This window comes from Polyodon spathula, chromosome 10 (assembly GCF_017654505.1).
Source record: "Polyodon spathula isolate WHYD16114869_AA chromosome 10, ASM1765450v1, whole genome shotgun sequence".
Taxonomy (NCBI): domain Eukaryota; kingdom Metazoa; phylum Chordata; class Actinopteri; order Acipenseriformes; family Polyodontidae; genus Polyodon; species Polyodon spathula.
In genome coordinates this window covers 44,258,647-44,281,976 of record NC_054543.1, presented here as the reverse complement: position 1 = coordinate 44,281,976, position 23,330 = coordinate 44,258,647, and the positions used below count along the sequence as shown (strand labels likewise).

The 23,330-nt window shown below is 40.2% G+C and overlaps 1 protein-coding gene across 23 annotated transcripts in view; it reads left to right on the top strand.

Moving 5' to 3' along the window:
- The window catches only part of LOC121322385 (nebulin-like), an 87,184-nt gene that overhangs the window by 4,984 nt on the left and 58,870 nt on the right, over positions 1 to 23,330 (top strand). For 20 of the 23 annotated variants that reach the window (XM_041262254.1, XM_041262266.1, XM_041262265.1 and 17 more), the window contains 43 exons: positions 644 to 772; positions 870 to 977; positions 1,192 to 1,296; positions 1,884 to 1,988; positions 2,430 to 2,534; positions 2,781 to 2,885; positions 3,133 to 3,237; positions 3,573 to 3,680; positions 4,444 to 4,560; positions 4,711 to 4,812; positions 4,929 to 5,036; positions 5,723 to 5,827; positions 6,659 to 6,757; positions 6,873 to 6,977; positions 7,148 to 7,255; positions 7,557 to 7,670; positions 7,828 to 8,025; positions 8,622 to 8,729; positions 9,296 to 9,394; positions 9,528 to 9,632; positions 9,735 to 9,842; positions 10,165 to 10,476; positions 10,824 to 11,030; positions 11,460 to 11,564; positions 11,843 to 11,950; positions 12,361 to 12,672; positions 13,004 to 13,210; positions 13,620 to 13,724; positions 14,123 to 14,230; positions 14,377 to 14,688; positions 15,250 to 15,456; positions 15,828 to 15,932; positions 16,113 to 16,220; positions 16,571 to 16,882; positions 17,373 to 17,579; positions 17,780 to 17,884; positions 18,710 to 18,817; positions 19,226 to 19,537; positions 20,775 to 20,981; positions 21,342 to 21,446; positions 21,611 to 21,718; positions 21,880 to 22,191; positions 22,663 to 22,869. In XM_041262254.1, the coding sequence (XP_041118188.1) occupies positions 644 to 772; positions 870 to 977; positions 1,192 to 1,296; positions 1,884 to 1,988; positions 2,430 to 2,534; positions 2,781 to 2,885; positions 3,133 to 3,237; positions 3,573 to 3,680; positions 4,444 to 4,560; positions 4,711 to 4,812; positions 4,929 to 5,036; positions 5,723 to 5,827; positions 6,659 to 6,757; positions 6,873 to 6,977; positions 7,148 to 7,255; positions 7,557 to 7,670; positions 7,828 to 8,025; positions 8,622 to 8,729; positions 9,296 to 9,394; positions 9,528 to 9,632; positions 9,735 to 9,842; positions 10,165 to 10,476; positions 10,824 to 11,030; positions 11,460 to 11,564; positions 11,843 to 11,950; positions 12,361 to 12,672; positions 13,004 to 13,210; positions 13,620 to 13,724; positions 14,123 to 14,230; positions 14,377 to 14,688; positions 15,250 to 15,456; positions 15,828 to 15,932; positions 16,113 to 16,220; positions 16,571 to 16,882; positions 17,373 to 17,579; positions 17,780 to 17,884; positions 18,710 to 18,817; positions 19,226 to 19,537; positions 20,775 to 20,981; positions 21,342 to 21,446; positions 21,611 to 21,718; positions 21,880 to 22,191; positions 22,663 to 22,869 (6,525 nt within the window). The remainder of the gene's footprint in view (positions 1 to 643; positions 773 to 869; positions 978 to 1,191; positions 1,297 to 1,883; positions 1,989 to 2,429; positions 2,535 to 2,780; positions 2,886 to 3,132; positions 3,238 to 3,572; positions 3,681 to 4,443; positions 4,561 to 4,710; positions 4,813 to 4,928; positions 5,037 to 5,722; positions 5,828 to 6,658; positions 6,758 to 6,872; positions 6,978 to 7,147; positions 7,256 to 7,556; positions 7,671 to 7,827; positions 8,026 to 8,621; positions 8,730 to 9,295; positions 9,395 to 9,527; positions 9,633 to 9,734; positions 9,843 to 10,164; positions 10,477 to 10,823; positions 11,031 to 11,459; positions 11,565 to 11,842; positions 11,951 to 12,360; positions 12,673 to 13,003; positions 13,211 to 13,619; positions 13,725 to 14,122; positions 14,231 to 14,376; positions 14,689 to 15,249; positions 15,457 to 15,827; positions 15,933 to 16,112; positions 16,221 to 16,570; positions 16,883 to 17,372; positions 17,580 to 17,779; positions 17,885 to 18,709; positions 18,818 to 19,225; positions 19,538 to 20,774; positions 20,982 to 21,341; positions 21,447 to 21,610; positions 21,719 to 21,879; positions 22,192 to 22,662; positions 22,870 to 23,330) is intronic. The other 3 variants (XM_041262269.1, XM_041262270.1, XM_041262275.1) reach the window with 3 other exon arrangements.

The window sequence follows — 23,330 nt, the reverse complement described above, 5'->3', positions numbered from 1 at the left end:
TTTATTCAATTTAATTTGTGTCTAATGTGCATGGCAGATATGTTTGTAGTTCCAGCATTGTGAAGTTAATTTAGTTTGTTATTTAATTCAGTGCTAATTTTGTTTTGTGGTATGCTTATTAAAAATAATTCCAATTGTGGACATGGGAAGAACATCCAGCAGGTAAGTGAGATATACTATGATGGGTTCTTGCTAATAATCTGGATAGTTCTCCATACTTCGAAAGTAAAAAGATTAAGTAGAACACAGGTGCACTTTTTTGTTTCCACTTGAGAAGTATAGTTACAATTTGTATTTTTTTTTTCTGTTTTCTGTTATGGATTGCATAATGGACAATCACAGTATAACAGTGGAAGATGATTTCGAAAAGGTTATTGTTTTCATTAGCCCTTTGGTTTGGAACATTGTCCAATCACAATCCTGGAGGGCCATTCTGCCCCAGGTTAACAGATACAGTTAGATAATTAACTACTTTAGCGTCTGGGTGGAGGTTTAATGAAACCTTTCAGAACAGTGTTATGAAGAAGACTGGAAAGGCTAACTTTGGCTTGTAACTTTTTGGTTTGCAAATCATCTGTCCTGTAGTCGAGGCACTCGGGACTGGAAATCTCGTAAAGCTAACCCGTGTATTTCTTGTTCCCAGACATCAGGAGGTGACCTCCATGCGGGCCTGCCTGTGAGGAAGGTGAAGAAGAAGAAGAAGGTGGACACATCTAAATTCATGACCCCTTACCTGGCCCACAGCCAGAAAATGCAGGAGCTCTTCAGTCAGGTAAGGGTGTGGGGGGATCACCAATGATGTAATCAGAGGGTGGGAGTGTCTTGGAAGGAACCCTGAACTTAATCACTGTCCTTCATCTTCCTTGTAGAACAAATACAAGGAGAATTATGAAAAGGAGAGAGGAAAACCCTATGGGATCGAAACTGACACCCCAGAGCTTCGCAAGATCAGGAAGGCTCAGGAACAGCTCAGTGAGGTAAATCAGACTCTAGTCATGTATTAATTATTTTATGATGGACCCCAGGGACATGCAGCTCCAAACTCCTATATAACAGCATTCATACTGCAAATCTTTACAGGACGATTATGATAATTTGGCTGCTTTATGCCCAAGGGACTGTCTGTGCACAGCAGATGCCAATAATGCCAGTCAAGATTAATTATTATTATTATTTTGTTTTTTAACCTAGGTCAAGTACCGCATGGAAGGTCATAAATCTCAGACAATGAGCAACTTTGACGGGACGGCCAGGGAGGTTGAGCATGCGAAAAAGGTTTCACAGCTTATTAGCAAGGTTAGTTCAAATATTTCATAAACTCCAGGTATACATATTGCAGTGTGCAGTAGGGACTCTCTAGTTCCCAGGGTGGTTTCACAGTATTGGAGTGCACCATTGTCTGTGTGTCTGAGTTCTAGGGGTTACCGGGTATGATTGACAGCTAAGGGTCCTATGGGTGTTGTTCTCAGGTTTTGTTTGGGTTGTTATAGGTGTTTGACTCCCAGGGGGAAGGGATAAGGGTTTTCATTAGTTAGGGATGCCCAGAGTATATAGTGACAGCAGAGACCTGAGAGCAGTAATGTGTGAAGGGAAATAAAGGAAAGTTTGTGCCTTTAAAATGTTGTCCCGGCCTCGTCTTTACCCAGACACCCCCGTCTCCTCAAAATTCATCAAACAAGAAATGTTTACATGTAAAGAAAAATAAAACAACTTAAACAAGGTAAATTACTGGTCACCCGTACCAGACTTAAATAGGCCTCGTTTTGTTCAGGGCTCAACCTAGCTTTATAAACTTGAAGCAGTCACGTTAACTTGGTGTCACAGTCTTGTAGGAATGCCCTCATTGCTACCTTGCCATTGAAACCTTTCCTTGTGTATTGCAGGTTCTGTACAGGCAGAAGTGGGATGAGGTCAAGGACAGGTACTTGCTCCCCCCAGACTCCCCTGAACTTGTGCGAGCTGTGAAGAATACTGCTAACTTCAGTCAGGTAAGTTTAAAATGAAAAGGTTCCTGTGCGAAATCAGTGTACCTAAAATCTTGGACTCTAGTGAATGAATGCAGTGTCTGAAAGTAGGGGTGTGGGTTAGTTGTGGCTGCTGTCGCTTTTCTTTATTCTTTAGAGCAAGTCTTAACATCCTTTCTAAAAAATAAGTTTTACAGTTATAAAGGTAGTAAATCATTGTCAGTTAGTTAGTTAGTTTTTTTATAATTAAAGCAGAAAAAATGACAGTGAACTTTACCTTTAACACAGATAGTGAATATAGAAAGCAATATCAACAGCCAAACAATTAAGGGCTTGTGAACATTTTGTTTATGCTATAAATGTGCTTATCGTGTTGTTTAGAGGCTGAACTGATAATGTAAGCCACATTTGAAAACAATGGTATTTGAAATGCTAACCATGGTTTTTCATTTTGTTTTTCTAAAGAAACTGTACACCGAAGCTTGGGATGAGGATAAGACTATGTACTACCCTTACAGTGACAGCCCTGAGCTCAGGAGGGTTGCTAAAGCACAGGAAATGCTGAGCGATGTACGTTGTGATTCACTGTTATCTCTGATTTAATAGTTTAGCAATGCAATCATAGAGACAGATGTTTGCAGTCGTTCTGAGTGTTCCTTATTGCAGTTACTCAAATACTATTACTCTCTAAGAACAAGTGAGAATTCGATTGAATTGTGAGACAGGTTACCAGCACTATCTAGTATTGGAACAGTTATAGGGCTTGTTGTGAGTTTTGAGAGTTTATGGTCTTTTTTTCAATCTCGCTTCGTATAGATTCAGTACAAGAAGGGGCATGATGAACGCAAGGCCAAGTACACCTCGCTGGCTGACCCCCCTGATGTGATCCTCGCCAAGAAGGTGTTCACACAGCGCAGTGATGTAAGTACTGTGAGCCTGTGAATGATAATATCAATATAAACCATCACACAGCTGCCTCCCCCTTTCAGATAACTGCATTTTAACAGTTAAAATCCTGCTCAGTGAATTCAGATAGTCCGTTTTTAGTATGTTGAATTAAATACGTATATAGTTGAGCATTCAAGGAGTGTGCAGGTACTGTTTGTAATTTTCTTTTCTATCCAGACTATAAAAAGAGCATTGCGGTGATCTTGTTGTTTCTCTGCAGCTCAAGTACCACGAGGACTATAATAAGAATGTCAAGGGCAAGTGGAGCCAGACGCCTTGCTATGAGGTTGCTGTTGCAAGAATGGTCTCTGACAACCTCAGTACTGTAAGTATGAACCAAACACAGAAGCATGCTAGTGATTACTGCAATGACAGCTAAGGGCCGTGCCTGTCAAAGCTTTACTCCAGTCCTTAATGCATTTACATCTTTTCAGTGAGGATTCCATGCCAAGCAAGCAGCATTTGAGTTTAAATGACTGACTAATTTGTAAGTGTACTGGCTGGACTAAATTTGTTTGATGACAATATGAATATTACAGAAATGCAATGAAGATTTATTTCTAGAATGTTATACTGTGTATATATATATAGATATATATATATATATATATATATATATATATATATATATATATATGTCTTTTATCTTTGTAATTCTAGAAAAATTACCAGGCTGCTTACGAGGCTATGAAAGATCAGATTTACTTCATGCAAACAGACACGCCAGAGTACGACACGAACAAGAAGGCAAGGATTGCTTCTAGCTCGGTAGGTACCCGGAGCTTAGACTCACAGCACTGGAACTAAACCTTCCCCAAGCCCTACAGTTAAACTGCATCTAGCATGGTAGGTACCCAGAGCTTAGACTCACAGCACTGGAACTAAACCTTCCCCAAGCCCTACAGTTAAACTGCATCTAGCATGGTAGGTACCCGGAGCTTAGACTCATAGCACTGGAACTAAACCTTCCCCAAGCCCTACAGTTAAACTGCATCTAGCATGGTAGGTACCCGGAGCTTAGACTCACAGCACTGGAACTAAACCTTCCCCAAGCCCTACAGTTAAACTGCATCTAGCATGGTAGGTACCCGGAGATTAGACTCACAGCACTGGAACTAAACCTTCCCCAAGCCCTACAGTTAAACTGCATCTAGCATGGTAGGTACCCAGGGCTTAGACTCACAGCACTGGAACTAAACCTTCCCCAAGCCCTACAGTTAAACTGCATCTAGTCCCACAGCTCACGCTAACGAGATGCCACTGAGTTGACCTTCAGAATCCCGAACTACACGAGAGACCTTTGAAACCCTTTGTCATGCTAGTACTGGGGCTGCCAAGCTCAGAGGTGATCACACTCAGTAGAGGGGCTGGTGGTGATAAACCAGATGAATGTAGAGATCATTGTATAAATAACTGCAAAGGGTAACGAGATCTGGATTAAATCTGAATTATAATATCCCTTATAAAGTGTCCTTTAGTTTCTTTAAGGTAGTGCAAGTTACTAAGCATTTTTCCCTGTTTTTTTTAATAGGTGAAATACAGACAAGATTTTGAAAAGACTAAAAATGTTTCAGATTATAATGTGCTTCCTGCCACAGAGAATCCTCTGCTGAGGCAGCTTCGATACGCTGGGAAGATCTTGAGTGATGTAAGTATTGAAAACAGCAAAGAGGAACGCCATGACAAGTGGAGTCACCGAATGTTGGTGACATGGCCTGGTGCATGTGTTGCTGCTGTTTCATTTTCAAGTTTAAGTGTCATCCCATTGGGACATTTGTCTTCTTTTTTTTTCTTTCAGAAAAATTACAAGAGCTCGTACGAGAAATCAAGAGGAAAAAGTATTAACTACTGCGACACGCCAAAGTTTAAAATGGATAGCGTGCTGAAGCAGTTTAGTGACGTAAGTAATGCCAGTCCTGCCAGTTACATGTCTTAGAACCTTTGTGTGTAGTTAAACGTTACTGAATTTCTCTTTTGACTTTTTATGTTTGTATTTTTTGTCTTTTTTTGTTACAGGTCAAATATAAAGAGGCTTATGAGACGAATGTTAAGGGACATTATATGGGCAGCTATGAGAACCCGGACATGCTCCACTGCCAGAAGATGGAAGAGCTGAAGAGTGATGTAAGTTCAACAATGTCCAAGTGACTTTCTCATTAAATTATATATACACACACACACACACACACACACACACACACACACACACACACACACACACACACACACACACACACCACTGCAACCCCTTGGAAACAGAGACTGAAACACGTGTCCTCCAAAACGTATTCCTGCCAATCAGTCATTTTTTGCACTGTGGACGAGACCTATAGTGCCGGAGGACAACACAGATCTGAATGGCTGCAGACCCGCAGGGGCACTATCATCCACAGGGGTCACTGGTGTGCGATGAACTACCTGGGCGGCGCTCGGCCAATTTTGCGCTGCCCCCTAGGAGCCCCCGGTCATGGTCGGCAGTGATATAGCCTGGATTCGAACCTGCGGTCTCCAGGCTATAGGGTGCATCCTACACTCCACGTGGAGCGCCTTTACTGGATGCGCTGCTCGGGAGCCCCCAAATTAGAAGTCTTTATGAACAAATATTAAAAAAGGATAACAAAACAGTGTTGGTAGTGATTGGATTGCCTGTACTTGATGCTACACTAATTATATAATTAGCAGTATACTGTTAGATTTTACACCTGCTTGCTCGTTGTGGCTATGTTACAAACCTTACAGACTTACGTATTGTGGGTCCATGTAAAAAATACCCTCAAAACACATTTTTTTTTCTTCTTTATTTTTTTCAGAAAAACTACAAGGCTGATTATGAAGCGGATAAGACAAGGTGCTACTTTGCTCAAACTATTACTCCCGAATATGAAGCCATCAAGAAATCATACCAGTGTAAAGATGTAAGTGTTCTAAAATAGCTCATTAGTGTTGACGGTAGAACCTGTCATATCCGATGTCATTGGTTCCAGGGGTCCATCGGACATGTGAACAAGTCTCAGAGGGAGTCGTTATACTTCTTTGTAGTTTCTTTATCAACGTCAGGGCACTGTACGAAAAATTTAATAAAAAGAAATACGCACATTCTTTTGAAGGTCGGCAAACTTCTGAAAAAAATGTTGTTTCAGCTTTTTAATGGTACGGTAGTTATAATAATCCCATGCTTTCTTGTTCTGTTTTACTTTAACTTGTGACAGCTAGCATGTAAAAGGTGAAACTATATTTACAAATGCACCGTCTTTTCAACTGCCTTTGGGTCTGCAGCACCACTACCCCTCTCGTCTTTGTTTTTTTATATGCAACTGGTAACAGCTATTACTGTTTTAGACCCGTAATAAAACTTGTATTGACTCGTTTCCATCTGTACCGTTCAATCAGTACCAGCATCACGTGTTCAGGAAATTCCATATGCCAGAACTGTCGGTTAACAGAGGATACCATATCATACAAGATCGGCTAGGGAAACGCCATAATCATAATCCATGTCTATACTGACATCCAGTGGTTACAATGTGAAGTACACGTGAGAATTAACACCATTGATTTTGTAAATCTTTGGAGGAGAAATATTGTGCCATTAACAGTCAGTTTTGGATTGTTTAAATATTAGGAGCATACTATCTTTAGTTGACTGTTTCCTAATAGAATTTTTTTTCACACATATGCAACATTTTTGTTTTGAGTGTTTCTTAATAGACTTTATATGATTCCATTAACTTTCTCTTTTCTTTCAGAGTGTATACAGACATCATCCAGATACTGTTAAATTCACACAAGTGACGGATTCCCCAGAATTAGTACAAGCAGCAATCAATGCAAGACAGCTAAGTGACGTCAGTATCTTCAACACGCAGCTTCTGCTGAACAGAGAGCTGTTCTAGCAACATTTTTTAAACAGGCTTCTAAATGATCTTCTGTTCTCTTTTTTTTTGTCCACCTGTTTTACAGCTTAACTATAAAGAAAAATATGAGAAAGAGAAATTCAAATGCTCCCTGCCTGTCGACTATCCATTTTTCATTCAGTCCAGAGTCAATGACTACAACCTCAGTGACGTAAGTATTTTACAAACAGTAAACAGACTTTGAGTGCAAGCAAAACTTCATTAGTTTCAAGGTCCTATTTGGTATGTAGTATTCAATGAGCTTAGCATTTTGGCATTGGATTTGATCCCAGCTTGGTTAACACCAGCTTTTTTTTTTACCTTCCATTTCCTGATTTCCAGAATTGTTACAAATATGAATGGGACAAAGCAAAAGCCAAGAACTTTGAGATCAAAGTGGATGCGATTCCCCTTCTTGCTGCTCGAGCGCACACTAATATCGCCAGTGATGTAAGTTTCAGCACAATTTCAGCAGAACTGCATGCAAAAATATGGTCTTTTAAATGTCGTCCCTTATAAAAGTTTACCACTGTATTTTTTCCCATGCTTTTCCCATAGGTATACAGTACTTTGCATTTATTATAGTTTACCCTGGTTTGCCTTGTTTTAAACTATTCTTTACCAAACTTTTATAAGGGATGTATCTGTTGTTATATTTTGAGAATGGACACCATTTTCATAATTGCAATTGATGGTAAAATCCCGTTCACATTTCAAACTGTTATTTTATTTCTGTGTGATCCCTTCTCAGGTGAAATATAAGAAGGAGTACGAGAAGTCCAGAGGGAAGATGGTGGGAGCCCTCAGCATTCAGGATGATCCCAAGATTTTACATTCTGTCCATGTGGCTAAAATCCAAAGTGAAGTAAGTTGTATGAAGTCTGTCAGCTGTGCTGTACAAACTCTTCCCGTTTGTGTCTGTTGGCTTTCTACAGGATCTCTGTCTATCTATGGAAACATTCATGTTATATATACAGTAGGACTGAATGCTCATGACATGTTTTTGTTCATTCTGTTATCAGCGTGAGTACAAGAAGGACTATGAAAAGATGAAGACCAAATACCACGCTCCACTGGATATGATCCTGGTTACCCTGGCGAAGAAATCCCAGAGCATTGCCAGCAACACAGACTATAAGCAATTGCACCATCGCTACTTTTACCCCCCTGACAGCATGTCTCTGGAGCTGGCAAAGAAAGCTTACACCATGCAGAGCGAGGTAAGCAAATCAGCAGCATTGCCTGAACTAGTTACACTTACCAGGGATTGCCCTTTAGGCCAGCTTAATAGTTTCCCTGTCAGTTATTCATTCATAATGTAGCAAAGGTCTCAGAGATTCAATGAAGTTTTGTTTATGGAAGCATGCAGCAATTACAGATAAGTAAGGAGAACTGAATAAATCTCACCTAAGTTATCCCGGAGCAAGATGACAAAAAGACCCCAACAGGCAACTTCTGGAGCTAGCCGCTCTATTTTAACTTTTTTGCAAATATAAAGTTGTCAGCAAATATTACAAGCATGTTCCATCTGCCTGAGAGTAGGTGAACAGTTGCACCAGCCCACCTTCAAATCCGGTCACTAATATAAAGGCTTCTCAGATTTTTTATTATAAAATAACGTTACAAGTACAGTTAGAATGCAGTGTAAAGATTACATGGTGTAAACGTATTCATATAGTGCAGCTGGCGCGGCTCTCTCTGCATTGGGGTCAGTGCGCTCCTGCCATTGTGTGTAGGCAGCGATGGAAACAGCGGCTGCAGGGAAGCCCTGGGAAGTTTGCTCAGCTTGTTGTCCTGTGTTTTTTTCTTGTTCTAGAATGATTACAGATCGGATTACAATAACTATCACAAGGGCACCGGCTGGGTTCCCTTCGGCTCTATGGAAGTGGAAAATGCAAAAAAAGCTGGAGCGATCCTAAATGAGGCAAGTCTGCTCTGGGGCTCAAGATCCATATTGGATGTTAAAATGATCACTACTGACAGGGTGTCAGTGCTGTACTCCAGGAGCACTAGGTGCAACGTTTACCAGTTATTAAAAGTTGGCTCGGCAGATGTTTCCTGTACTATATTGTATACCTGTGTTGTAGTTATTCTAACTAGTCTGAATTATTTTATAGACCCAACAACTGTTTTAAACAATAACACTGTTTCTTGGTGACAAAAAATGGAATAAATAAATTTGCTTCCATATCCGTAAGTCGTACCAATAAAAAAGGAACGTGACTGAAAATGGGGCGAATGATAAAACCCCAGAGCTTCTTCACCTCTGTTTACTGTGCACTACATTTATTTATTTTGTTGCCACCCAATTGATCATCTTTCAATCGTGGGGTAGAAACCCAAGATCACCTTATATCCCCTGTGAGATACTACATGTACGCTTGATATAAGATACTTCCTACAGCCTGTTTGTTAATCTATATTATTTTAACCTTTGTGGTAAACTGGTCATTCACAGCATGTGTTATGCATTCTTTTTTGATTATTCAGAAAAAGTACCGCCAGCACCCAGACACTATTAAATTCACTGCGATTGAGGACAATCCAATCATGGTGCAGGCAAAGATCAACCAGCACCAGAGGAGTGATGTAAGTCACCTTGTATTCTGCGACCCATTCCTGGGGCAGTTGCCATGTGAAAAATGTGCATGTGCTTGTTTTGTTTGAATCTACACAGTATAACAAAATAAATAAACACCTGGAATGTCCCCTTTTTCTATAGTTGAACTACAAGAAAGAGGGCGAGAAGGTCCTGCACAAATATATAATGAATCCAGATGAACCTGCACTGATCCAGTCTAAAGTCAATGCTGTCAATATCAGCCAGGTAAGTACAGTCAGTGAACCAGTCGCCCTCTCTGTGCAGTCTGTTGTGTTGTGTGGAGATATTTTTGCCTTCTTGACCGCAGTGTTTTTTGTTCTCTTGCAGAGCTGCTACACTCTTGACTGGAAGGATACTATTCGCAAAGGCTATGACCTCAGGATTGATGCAATCCCTATTATTGCTGCTAAGGCTGCTCGCAAGGCTGCCAGTGATGTAAGTGCTATCTTCTCATTCTTGAAGGCACATGGCCAAAGCTGTCACTGCAATATCTTCCCATACTTTGATTCAAGCTAACTTGAGACATGGTTCAAATTTGAGAACGTTTTAGGAATAATCTGGATGCCAGAGCTGTTATTTTCTTAAACTTTGACATCTATAAATGTGACTATAAATGGTCTGGGTAAACGTTTTGCTACACTGTGTCAACGGGGCAGCCTTGTGAACCACAGGATTGCGTCAGCGACCACGTTAAGAGCGGGTGAAATGAAATTGGTTAATTGAAATTCAACATTGTTCCTCGCTTGTTTCTCACTAGTTCCAGTACAAGAAGGAATACGAAAAGCAAAGAGGCCACCACGTGGGCTTCCGCAACCTGCAGGACGACCCCAAGCTGGTCCACTACATGAACGTGGCTAAGATGCAGTCCGAGCGCGAGTACAAGAAGGACTACGAGAAGTCCAAGACCAAGTACCACACTCCCATAGACATGTTTAACGTGGTCAACGCTAAAAAGGCTCAGGACATTGCCAGCAACACTGGCTACAAGCAACTGATCCATCACTACAGCATGCTGCCCGATGCCATGAACCTGCAGCTTTCCAAGAACATGATGCAAATCCAGAGCAATGTAAGTGAACCCAAACTTACAAGTTTGAAAAGCAAAGCAATAGCATTTTGTAAAATTAAGATTACATTATTTATTTCTTCATTTAACTTTTTTTTTTAATGGTAGACAGAATGTCTGTTGCTTACAAAATAAAAATAAAAATAAATAAATAAAAATAAAGAAATAAATGAAGTTGTCTTTTTGTTTAGTTTTTTATAACGATGTGAAGTAAGTGCTGGTCTTCTTGTAACAGGTAATATTTCTCTTTGACCAAAGCATTTGAGGTGAATAAACTGAGACTCCCGAGTGTCCTTTGGTGTTGAGCCAACCCTTTGCTGTTTATTGTATTAATTCCATCCTTTCCACAGAATGAATACAAAGCTGATTATTCTAACTGGGTGAAAGGAACAGGGTGGATCCCGATCGGTTCTCTGGATGTGGAGAAGGCCAAGAAGGCAGGGCAAGCCTTGAATGAGAAGAAGTACAGACAGCACCCCGACACCATCAATTTCACCAGTGTGACCGACTCCCTTGTCATGGTTCAGGCTAAACTCAACGCCCACCAGCTCAGCGACGTGAGTCAAGTCAAAGGATTGCCTTCCATCCAGTTTTGTAAATACTGTAGATGTGTTACCCAGCCGGGGCTTCATTGATAGCACATCTTAGTTCCATATTGCATGCCATTAAACAAAACAAATACCAGCCACAGCGAATCATTTCAAGGCCATTTTTATTTATCAAGCCGTAGTGTGAACAGTTCAGACTTGACGTGCCTACTTTGACAGTGTGAGTCAGCGGCTGGGTTTGGCTTTAGAACCAGTGTTTCCTGGAACCCAGTCCTAAGCTTTAACAACTGAGCTGCAGTGCTTCTATTAACATTTAGTATTCCTGTTGTCCTCAGTGGTAGAAAACCCCCCAAAACAACAGCAGCCTTTTCCGGAATATTAATGTGCTTCTGTAGTTTGCATGTCATTAGGAGTAATGCAGTTCATTTCTTATTACAGAAAGAATACAAAGCTGACGCTGAAGAGATAAAGCACACGTATCATCTCCCAGCCGACGCACCAGAGTTACTCCAGGCTAAATGCAATGCCATTAACATCAGTGAGGTAAGTGCTGTACAAACATGCATTTACACCTTTACCAGAATGGATGCTGCTTTTACATTGGAAAAGGTGAGGCATTTGAACCCATAGTAATTCCATAGTAATTCACGTTGGATAAGATGTACTTGAATAGCTTTGCTAGCAATGCATACTTTATTTGTAAGATCTTGTCATTTTTTTGTGTGAGGTGGATGAGGACATGCATTGGGTGATATAAATATATTAAGAGCCACCGGTATGGTGTGATTGAAAACACTAAAAACAACAATTTTTTTTTGCAGAAATGCTACAAATCGAAATGGAACAAGAGCCTGCTTAAAGGACACAACCTCAAACAGGATGCTATCTCCATTGTTGCTGCTAAGGCATCCAGAAACATTGCTAGTGATGTAAGTACCGAGCAGCTGCTGGCTTCCAGTACAGTACATACACGCACACTTGAACATCTTACACATCTTTGACCAACCTCTACAGTAATTCAAATTTTATAGCTGGTGGATAAAAACCAATTACCATGGTAATGTTTGGGATTTTTTACATGCAGTTTTCTTTTTTTTTATAGAGCCAAAATAATAAAACATTTTATATTGTTCTACGGTTTGTTATTTAGTTTATTTTTGCAATTAAAACAAGTTAGTCTAATACATATTTTTTTATTGTGTATTTAGAAATAAATTGCCATGCATTTTAAGCAATAGAATTGAATAACAAGAACATGAATAGAGTGCCATTGATTTTCAGGATTCTATCAGCCTGTGAAGTGGCTTGATGAATTGTGAAATGTTTCATCTCTTTGCAGTACAAGTACAAGTTGGCTTATGAGAAGGCGAGAGGCCAACACGTGGGCTTCCGCAGCCTGCAGGACGACCCCAAGCTGGTCCACTACATGAACGTGGCTAAGATGCAGTCTGAGCGCGAGTACAAGAAGGGCTACGAGAAGTCCAAGACCAAGTACCACACTCCTGCAGACATGGTCAGCATCTCATCCGCCAAGAAATCTCAAGAAGTGGCTACCAACAGTGGCTACAAGCAGCTGCTCCACAGCTACACCTTTCTCCCCGACGCCATGAACGTGGAGCTGGCCAGGAACATGATGCGCATTCAGAGTAATGTAAGCTTGCTCTTCATTCAAGTCACGCTCTCATACACTGTGTTGCACCACGACCGTAAACAGCCCTGTTATCATTATGATTATAAAGATGCATTTTTGTCTGAGGAGTTCAGAAGCCCCGAGCTGAAGAAGGAAATCCTTCATTGATTATACCTGAGAAGAACAGGACAATTTTTTTTTTTACATATATTAATACACTACTTCAGATTGGGACGTGGGAGCCCCGTGAGGTTCCAGCGTAATTTCCAACGGCATATGTTAACATACGGCACTAAGATAAGGGTTAAAAGATTACCAGCTGTGTGACTGTGTGCTTTCTTTTCTCTTGCAGAATGAGTATAAGTCTGAGTACAACAACTGGTTCAAAGGTATTGGTTGGGTCCCAATCGGGTCACTGGATGTAGAGAAAGCAAAGAAGGCCGGGCAAGCTCTGAATGAGAGGAAATACCGACAGCACCCAGACACCATCAAATTCACCTCCGTGACTGACTCCATGAACATGGTCCTCGCAACAAATAACAGCAAACAACTCAGTGAAGTATGGGACCTTCAATAAAACCTTAACCGTGGAAGTGTATAGACTTTACTTACATAATAGACTTTACTAACAGTATTGCATATTATATCACACATATAATATACATCATCCGGGCTAAACGCTATATTATTCTGTATTGTAATTCATCCTGGAATGGGTAAATGAATGAAGCAGTTTAAACATTTTAATAACAAGCAGCTAAACCTCATACCACTCAACCAAAGGGCAAAACAAAGTAGTTTGGGTTGATAGTGGAGAGTATGGCTGCAAAGGGTTAATAGAAACAGGTGTAAACTTGAACAGTCACCAGAGATTAAAAAAAAAAAAAAGTGAAAGATACATCTAAAAAGGGATGCCATCACACGTCTTCCAGAAATGTACTTAAGCTGTTCTCGTTTTCTTTCCCCAGATCACTTATAAAGCCCCTGGTGAGAAACTGAAGCATAAATACCACCTGCCATCGGACAGCCCGCAGTTTTTACAGGCTAAGGCCAATGCCTTGAATATCAGTGAGGTAATGTATTCCAGACGTGCTGGTTGCTTGCCTTATAAACACATGAAGGAGGATGCAGTTGTTGAGCTTTCTGATACAGTCATCATCATCATCATCATCATCATCATCATCATCATAGTCAATTTTCCTTCCCACCCTGAACAACCTGAACAAACCGTTTTTTTTTTTTTTTGGTTTATTAATTAATGCTGGTCATGGTTTGGCCAGGGCCCGCCACATGTTACTGCCGTGCAATATATTGAAATACTCTACTGATTTAACAGTTTCCACAAAAACCCTTTTGCTCTTGTGCATTCGGCAACATTTGTGCTGTCACTTGGAGAGTGTAAATACATGAGTTGGGTCTGAAGCAGTGATTTTGAAGCTTTTATCAATGTCTTGTTTTTTTTTTCTTTTAGTCTTACTACAAGCAGAGCTGGATCAAGCATCTTGCCAAGGGATATGACTTGAAACCAGACTCAATTTCTGTCCTTGCTGCTAAAGCTTCAAGAAACATTGCCAGTGATGTGAGTATTTATTTATTTATTTATTTATTGCTTTTGTTTTGCTCAAAAGGTAAATGTATAGCTTAAGTGAGACTGGAACCCTGAAAATCAATATATTTGAAATACACAATAACAATATGTGTGTGTTTTTTAATTTCTTTCTTCAGTACAAGTACAAGTTGGCTTATGAGAAGGCGAGAGGCCATCACGTGGGCTTCCGCAGCCTGCAGGACGACCCCAAGCTGGTCCACTACATGAACGTGGCTAAGATGCAGTCTGAGCGCGAGTATAAGAAGGACTACCAGAAGTCCAAGACCAAGTACCACACTCCTGCAGACATGGTCAGCGTCAATCAGGCCAAGCAGGCCATGGCTGTCATAACCAACTCCAACTACAAGCAGCACTTCCACCACTACACCCTCCTCCCTGATGCCATGAATGTGCAACTGGCCCAAAATATGATGCACATTCAGAGTGACGTAAGTTGTCAGAATGTTGTCAGACCTATTGTATCACCAGAACCGTGGTTTAAGGTCTAATGTCAATAATATTTAGAACCTTAATGCATACTGCTTTACTTATCCCTTAAAGTTGGGTTACTGGGGATTCCAGAGGAAGCGTCCCATTGGCCTTGGCGCTCCTGCAGGTTTGGGAGGCAAAATTGGAAAAAAGTGTTTCTCCTCGATGCGCTGCAGAACACCCTACTGGTCAGGCGCCCAGTGAGCTCAGCGGACACCTGCAGGGCTGGCCTTTGTCCTCCAGAGGCCGGTGGCTTGCTGACTTTCACTCTCGAGTTCCTGGGTGTAGAAGAGGAAGCTGGCTTGGTCATGGGATTGGAGAACGCCCACTGAACCTTCACTTCCCCTGAGTTCTGTGAGAAAAATTGCAGTGGTGACGGTTAAAAATTATTGGACATTCTAAATTGGGAAGAAAGTCAGGGGTAAAATAATTGGGCACTCTAAGAAGAAACGTCCTTCATCTTAAGGATATGCATTAATAACTTGTATTTTGATTTGCTCTCTCTTTCCCTCTCTCATCAGAATGAATACAGAAGTGATTACAACAACTGGTTTAAAGGGATGGGGTGGGTGCCAATTGGTTCTCTTCAAGTGGAAACTGCAAAGAAAGGTTCTGAAATCAAGAGCGAGAAGCAGTACCGTCAGCTCCCTGAAACCTTGAAATTTAGCAAACTGATGGACTCCATGGACCTTGTTCTGGCTAAGGCTAATGCTCAGACAATGAATATGGTATGTGGTATTCCTATTGTAAAATATTAAGGGTGTAGGACTCTATATGGTACACCTGTGGTACTAAAATGCTCCCATATATTGTATATACAGCCCATGAGTGCTTCCCATACAGCCTTGACAATGTTATTTCCTATTTGCATTGGTGCTGCAAGATCTATTCTCAAGGTAAATTACTACCAGATCTATGAACGTTTAGGCTGGCTTAGTCTGGAGGATTGGAGGCTGTGTACAAGTGGAGTGCAGAGAAGGCAACATTTTTTGAAGAATGTCCTAAAAAGGAATTTCAAGTTTGTCTACTACTGCCGCTTCAGTACCCATTCTATCAGTCAACATAACATGCAATCCATTGCTTTCTGCTTTTTTTGTAGAGAGCATACAGAGATGTCTGGAACAAGGAGAAGACCAAGATCCACATCATGCCGGACACTCCTGAAATAATTCTGTCCAAAGCCAATCAGATCAATGTCAGCGAGGTATGTCTACAAGTGTAATTCTGTAGGTTAGCATTATTTCTTAATCTGTAAGAATTTTGGTTAGATCAATATTCCAATTTTAACAGGTATGAGTCTGTATAAACTGTTTAATGCAAGGTACTTTACAATCTTTTCATGTGTTTGTTTCTGACTCTTCCTTCCTTTGTGTTTTGTCTTTAGAAAGCCTATAAACAAGGCTTGGAAGAACTGAAGAAGAAGGGATATGACCTCAAACCTGATTCCATTTCAGTCATGGCAGCTAAGGCTAACAGTAATATTGCAAGTGACGTGAGTGTTGCTTTTCTTTCTCCAAATATCAATTAATTTATATACAGTAATAAAGTATAACATCTGCGCAGGTACTTATTCAACCGCCAGTATGGGGTCAATAGGCAATAATTGTACAGACTGAAATGTATTTTTCCTTTACTCACACTGATTTAGGAATATATTATAAATCTATACCCAGATTCCATAAACACGTACAGATATATACGAAGAATTACATTGATTTCATATATTGAGTGCGTTCTACAAATCAATACACATTGAAGTCTTAAACCATATTCTGAAGTATGTATAATAGATTTTGAATGTATATCGTATAAGGTGTATTGAACAGCATTATCTTTTCACAGTACAAGTACAAGTTGGCTTATGAGAAGGCGAGAGGCCATCACGTGGGCTTCCGTAGCCTGCAGGACGACCCCAAGCTGGTCCACTACATGAACGTGGCTAAGATGCAGTCTGAGCGCGAGTACAAGAAGGACTACGAGAAGTCCAAGACCAAGTACCACACTCCCATAGACATGTTCAGTGTCGTTGCTGCCAAGAACTCCCAGAATGTGACCTCCAATGCTGGCTACAGGCAGCATTTCAGCCACTGCACGGTCCTGCCTGATGCAATGAACCTGGAGCTGTGCAGGAACATGATGCACATTCAGAGTGACGTGAGTACTGGAGTAGCTCTAGTAAATAAACTAATTCACAAATATAATTCTACATGTAAATATAAAGGCAGCAGCCGTTGAATCAAATACAAGCACTTAATAGCTTTGTTAGAAAGGTGTTGCTTGTTAATACAGTGTTAATACAGCATTAATCGGTTACTCAGCGTTTACTGTGTTTCTGAAATGTCTGAATACAACAATCTTTTAGTTTGTATATTAACCCCTTCAGGTACACAAGCAATGGCACGCCTGTAGTGCAAACGGTTTCTTCCTAAAATACACTTGAGAGTGACTCAAGTACCACGAGGAGGAAACTCACTGTTTGCCAGTAATTTGTAAACCCTGGTTCGTGCGCCGCATTGCTAAAATAAGAAAGTTAGCTTCATTTTACTTCAGGGAGACATCTGTCCCTTGTACCTTAAAGGGTTAAAGTGTTTCTGTAATATGAGTGTTAACCTATGTAATATATATATTTTTTTTCTTCTTTCAGAATGTATATAAATCTGACTACAACAACTGGTTCAAAGGTACAGGTTGGGTCCCGATTGGCTCGCTGGAAATTGAGAAGAACAAGAAGGCCGGGGAGATTCTGAGCGAGAAGAAATACCGTCAGCCTCCAGACACTATTAAATTCACCAGTGTCACTGACTCCATGGATGTAGTTCTGGCTCAGGCCAATGCTAAGATAATGAGCAAGGTCAGTATTCTTGTATTTAAATAATAATAATAATAATAATAATAATAATAATAACTGAAAAACATGTGCAGTTTTGTTGTTTGTTTGTTTATTTTAGCTTAGCAATACGTCTCAATTAATATCAGACTTGGTTGTCATTTTCAAATAATTACAGCAGTACAATATTTTAAATAAAATGTTCCTTTCCTTTTTTTTTTTAGCAACTGTACACAGACGCCTGGGACAAAATGAAGACCTCTATCCATGTCATGCCCGACACACCTGAAATTGTTCTAGCTAAAGCAAATGCCATTGCAATGAGCGAGGTGAGTATGAGCAGATTCTGCTCTCCCTGGAGAATCGTGTTCACAGTTCATGGGAAAGGTGTCCTTAAACAGTATTGTGCTACGTGTCTTGAGCTTTGTTAGACTGGTGAAACAAATTAGAGCTTATCTTTGTATTCCAAGCCCTATTTCAATTTCACTAAGAGAGTAGATATACTGTATTTCTGTATTAGAGCATCATATTAATGAGTGTTATTGCAGCTAATGTACACAGTGAAGTATCTCTTGACCCACATTTATTTAACTAAATGTTAACTAAATAAATGGTGTTTTGCAGGCTAGAAAATGTCAGTGTTATGCTTTCATTCTACACATTATTAAACATGTAAATTAAAAAAAACGAACATGTTAAAATGCACATATTTAGAACGTGTGTGTGTGTGTTCTATGGGCACGTTAAATGAAATGTCACAGAAGCTAGTAGTCCTAACACATTCAGTGCACTGCAGGTGCCACGTTGGTATTAGCAGGACAAGCTCAGTGCAGCAGTTTTCGTTCTTGCAATGTGTCCTTGTTATTTCCAAGTTGTAGGTCACACATGCCCCGTTAGTCTGGTTATGAAACACTGCGCTGTGAACGATCTATAACGAGTGCACCGCACTGTACCTCACCTTCCCTTTTCTTAAATTCTTTAAACTGTATCTCTATATAACCATATGCTCAGTTTTGCTGTCGACCCAGGATCAGAAGTATATTTAAACATCTTAGCGTTAATGAGGTCAGCCTGTATTTATGTGATTTGTATGTTTCTTTACATGTGTTTATTTAGTTTCTGATTTATTAATTTTTTTTATTCCGAAATTTCAGAAAAAGTACAGGCTGGCGATGGAAATGTCTAAGAAGAAGGGTTATGATTTGAGAGTGGATGCTATTGCAATCAAGGCTGCTAAAGCTTCAAGTAACATCGCAAGTGACGTAAGTGTTTTGGACTTCATTTTATTCTCTTCTGTGCTATTGAAGATACAGTTCAATGTTCCCAGAACGCTTTTGTTTGACACAAATTTAAATAATTCTGCTTTTGCATTATGTTCATATATTTACATTCTAAATATACCGTATATCATTTGTTGGTTTTCCTGTTTTTTATTTATTGCTGATGTGTAACTGAACAGTATTTGAGATATATGTCATTCACCAGAATTAACAATAAAATAACATTGATTTGTTGAATTGCAACCACAAATACTTTCATTTAAAACAGGAACATTCCTTCAAAAGCATTTTAATGCTACAGAGAAAAACAGTAAAATTCTTTGGCAAACTTTTTAGTACTGCTTCAATCTCTACCATGTCAATAATACACTTTCTCTAAAAACATGACAGTACAAGTACAAGTTGGCTTATGAGAAGGCGAGAGGCCATCACGTGGGCTTCCGCAGCCTGCAGGACGACCCCAAGCTGGTCCACTACATGAACGTGGCTAAGATGCAGTCCGAGCGCGAGTACAAGAAGGACTACCAGAAGTTCAAGACCAAATACCACACTCCTGCAGACACGGTCAGCGTCAATCAGGCCAAGCAGGCCATGGCTGTCATAACCAACTCCAACTACAAGCAGCACTTCCACCACTACACCCTGCTTCCTGATGCCATGAATGTGCAACTGGCCCAGAATATGAACTTCATTCAGAGTGACGTAAGGGTCTTCTCCTTCTCATGCTGGTGTGAATGTATGAAACATAGGGAATAGAAAGAGGTCTTTCATCCAGTTGTGGAGTATGAATTGGATTTGACTCCTGCTTCTAAAGACATGGATATTTAACCATGTAACAGGACAGTACTGTGTCCCAGATGGTATTGGCAGGAAAGAGACTCAGAGACAAGGAAGCTGCAGTTTAAGTGCATGTGATTAATTCGCAAAACAAGGAACACAAGAACAAACAAATTGGGCACAAGGGCTACAATAAAAGATTTAAGCAAAATACTCAAACGTAGACTGGCATTCGCCTTCACTACTCAACACTACTAAACACTTCAAAAACACAGTTGACACACAACTACGTTACACTCACCCAAACTCCCTTCCCCTATATACAGCGGCCATTCCCCAGTTAGCACTCAGTTAGCTATTTGGGGCATGGCCCAATCTGTGATTGTTGACAGGGCCAGAATTAACCCCATCCTTGCCAAACTTAGCCCTATTTACATCAGGACCAGTTAAAGGCAAATGGTTACTTCACTAAGAGAAAAGTAAAACTGAAGAAATGTTTTGGTCCTCCTAGATGTTGTCTTCAATTTCTAAAATATTTTATAATGTATTTTAAAAACTTGCTTCCACCTTAGCCAATCTAAAACCTATAGCCTCAATGTGGTGTGTAAATATATGCCAGCATTGTGTTGTTGGAATAGGTGTAATTGGGTACCCAGGATCATGCACAGGGACAGGAATAGTACATGCTGGTTTATTCAACCAATCTAAAATAAACATGTACAAAATGCAATTTATACAACTATGTTCTGATCTGCTGCTTCAAGTTTCCAAAACTTCCTCTAATAGCCTACCATTTCCTGCAACTCTTTCAAATGACTACAACTCCCAGAACCCCATTGCAAGTTATGTAGTCTTTTAGTGTATAGGAAGGCAAGTCCAACAGTCTCTGAGTCCAGCTTGCAGTAATCTGTGACTATGAAATTAGAACTAATTCCGTTTTAATATTTTGGGAATAATTTGTCTACTGTGAAATAAATAAATAAATACATACATAAATAAATAATAATAATAATAATAATAATAATAATAATAATAATAATAATAATAATAATAATAATAATAATAATAATAATATAACATACTGCAGATTTGGTTGGGTGATTGCTAGTATAGTTAGCAGACTGCGTGTTAAGAAACCTGCACCTGTTATTGTTTTCCTCAGAATGCTTACAAAAGCGATTACAACAGCTGGTTTAAAGGCATGGGCTGGGTACCGATAGGCTCCCTGGACGTGGAGAAAGCGAAGCATGCTTCCAAAATCAGGAGCGAGAAGAGGTACCGGCAGCACCCTAGCACCGTGAAATTCACCTCCGTTACTGACTCCGTGGACTTGGAGCTAGCCAAGGCAAATGCGCTGACCATGAATAAGGTAAGAGATGAACACCTTTACTTTACACCCCACTGCATCTTTGTAGAGGATGATATTAAGCAATGTCAATAAATCCCAGAACATATATGGTTCTTACAGGAAACTGTGTAAAAAAAAAAAAAAAAAAAAAAAAAAGCAGCTTTTTCAGGGCCGATGATTAGCGTGACCTAAAAAGCCCAGAGTTAAAAAAAATGAAAGTTTTATTGTTGCCTTCGCAGTCTGTTCATGCTGTTACATTCAGCACAGTGCTGCGTTTTTAACATTGTAGTCTGAGTTAAACATTTGCATGTGAATTTCATCTGCATTTTCCTTAAAGTAAACACTGTCTCTAAATTCATGTTTTATTCTTTATTCCATTAGCATCTGTACACAGCAGCCTGGGAGGCTGAGAAAGGGAAGACTCACGTCACGTCAGACTTGCCTGAAATCGTGCTAGCCAAGCAGAACAAAGTGGCTATCAGTGAGGTAACTACATATTCAAAATGTTAACACCTGCCAGCATCATCACTACTCCTTACTGTGCATATGTAATGTATAAACTTGTCGCTTCTCATTTTCATTTTAGCAGCTATACTTGTAATACAATAAATGCTATTTCATGTACTACATTTTTGTCTTTTAAATTTCAGAAATTGTACAAACTTGCCTGGGAGGAATCTAAGAAGAAAGGATATGACCTGAGATCTGATGCAATTTCCATCAAAGCAGCCAAAGCCTCCAGGGACATTGCTAGCGATGTATGGACCTTTGTTTACTTTGTTTCAAGCTTTGTAGTTTCCAATTATTTCAGGAACATAGCAACTGCTGCATTGAGTTCAGGAAAGCCTTTACAATACTTTAGTAGACAATTAAAAAAAAAAAAAAAAACATTGTTTTCTTTGTACGTTTCTATTCACAGTACAAGTACAAGGCAGGCTTCCGCAAGCAAACCGGACACCACATTGGAGCCCGCAGCATCCAAGATGACCCCCTACTTCTCCTTGCTTTACACTCAGCCAAGATCGCTAGTGACGCAGAGTACAAGAAGGAATTTGACAAGTCCAAAACTAAGTTCCACCTGCCGGTAGACATGCTGGCCTTTGAGTTGGCTAAGAAAAACCAGATCCAGGTCAGCGACATCGACTACAAACACCTCCTGCACAAGTGGACGTGTCTGCCAGACCAGACCGACGTTGTCCAAGCCAGAAAGGTCTATGATATCCAGAGTGATGTAAGTTCACATTCTTTTGGCTGGTTTCATAGACCCTGATTAGTCCGGGACTACTTTATCTAAAATAACATTAGTAAGTAATTAGTAAGTACCAAGATTAGTGCTAACCGAGGTCTGTGAAAGCAGCCATTTATGTTCATAGTTTTACAGGTGTGTAAACTGTATATATCTTTGCATGTTTAGAAATTGTACAGTAGTCATCAAATTGCATTGTTCCGTTAGTAATTTCACGAGCTAACCAAGTATAATATCTCGCTGGCTTCAATGGGTCTTTAACTGTCATGGTCTCTAACGGCCCAGTAGACAGAGAATAATATAATTTCAAGCAATGATTTGGGTATGTTATGGTTAAAAACAGATTAGGACAGGTGTATTTTTTTATTAATATTCTGTATTAAATGTTGAATTCCCTTTGGCATGAAGACAAGACTATCTGTCTCCCCTGATAAATGTTATTCTTTTGTCTTTCAGAATGAATATAAATCTGAGTACAACAGCTATTTCAAAGGACTAGGTTGGGTCCCGATCGGCTCGCTGGATGTTGAGAAGTCCAAAAAGGCCGGGGAGATTCTGAGCGAGAAGAAATACCGTCAGCCTCCAGACACCATTAAATTCACCAGCGTCACTGACTCCATGGATGTAGTCCTGGCTCAGGCCAATGCTAAGACAATGAGCAAGGTAAGTGTCATTCTCCATAGTAAAAGCCAGCAGTGCAGAACAGCTCTCACAGCCTGGGCAGTGCAGGTCACATTTAACCTTGACCTCAAACCTGCTTAACCAAGGATATTGATGATTTTAATACACGAAAAGCTGTCCTTCCCTCATGCTTACAACTGAGTGGCAATTAACTTCTGCGTTGAGTGTTTAAAAGCTGATTGGAAGAATCTCTCATCTGGGCCGCTATTTTTACTGCCGTACTGGTGTGCCGAGGCCGTAAATGAAAGTAAAAATGTCATTGCCTTAGGTGAGAATAAAATAATCTTCCATTCAGCTTTTAAAACCCTCGCAGGGCTCCCGAATTACGCATCCAGTAAAGGGGCTTTGTGTGGATGTGCCCTATAGCCTGGAGATCGCTGAAGTGACTGGGAGTGCCTAGGGGGCGGCGCACAATTGGCCGAGCGCTGCCCGGGTAGGGGGGG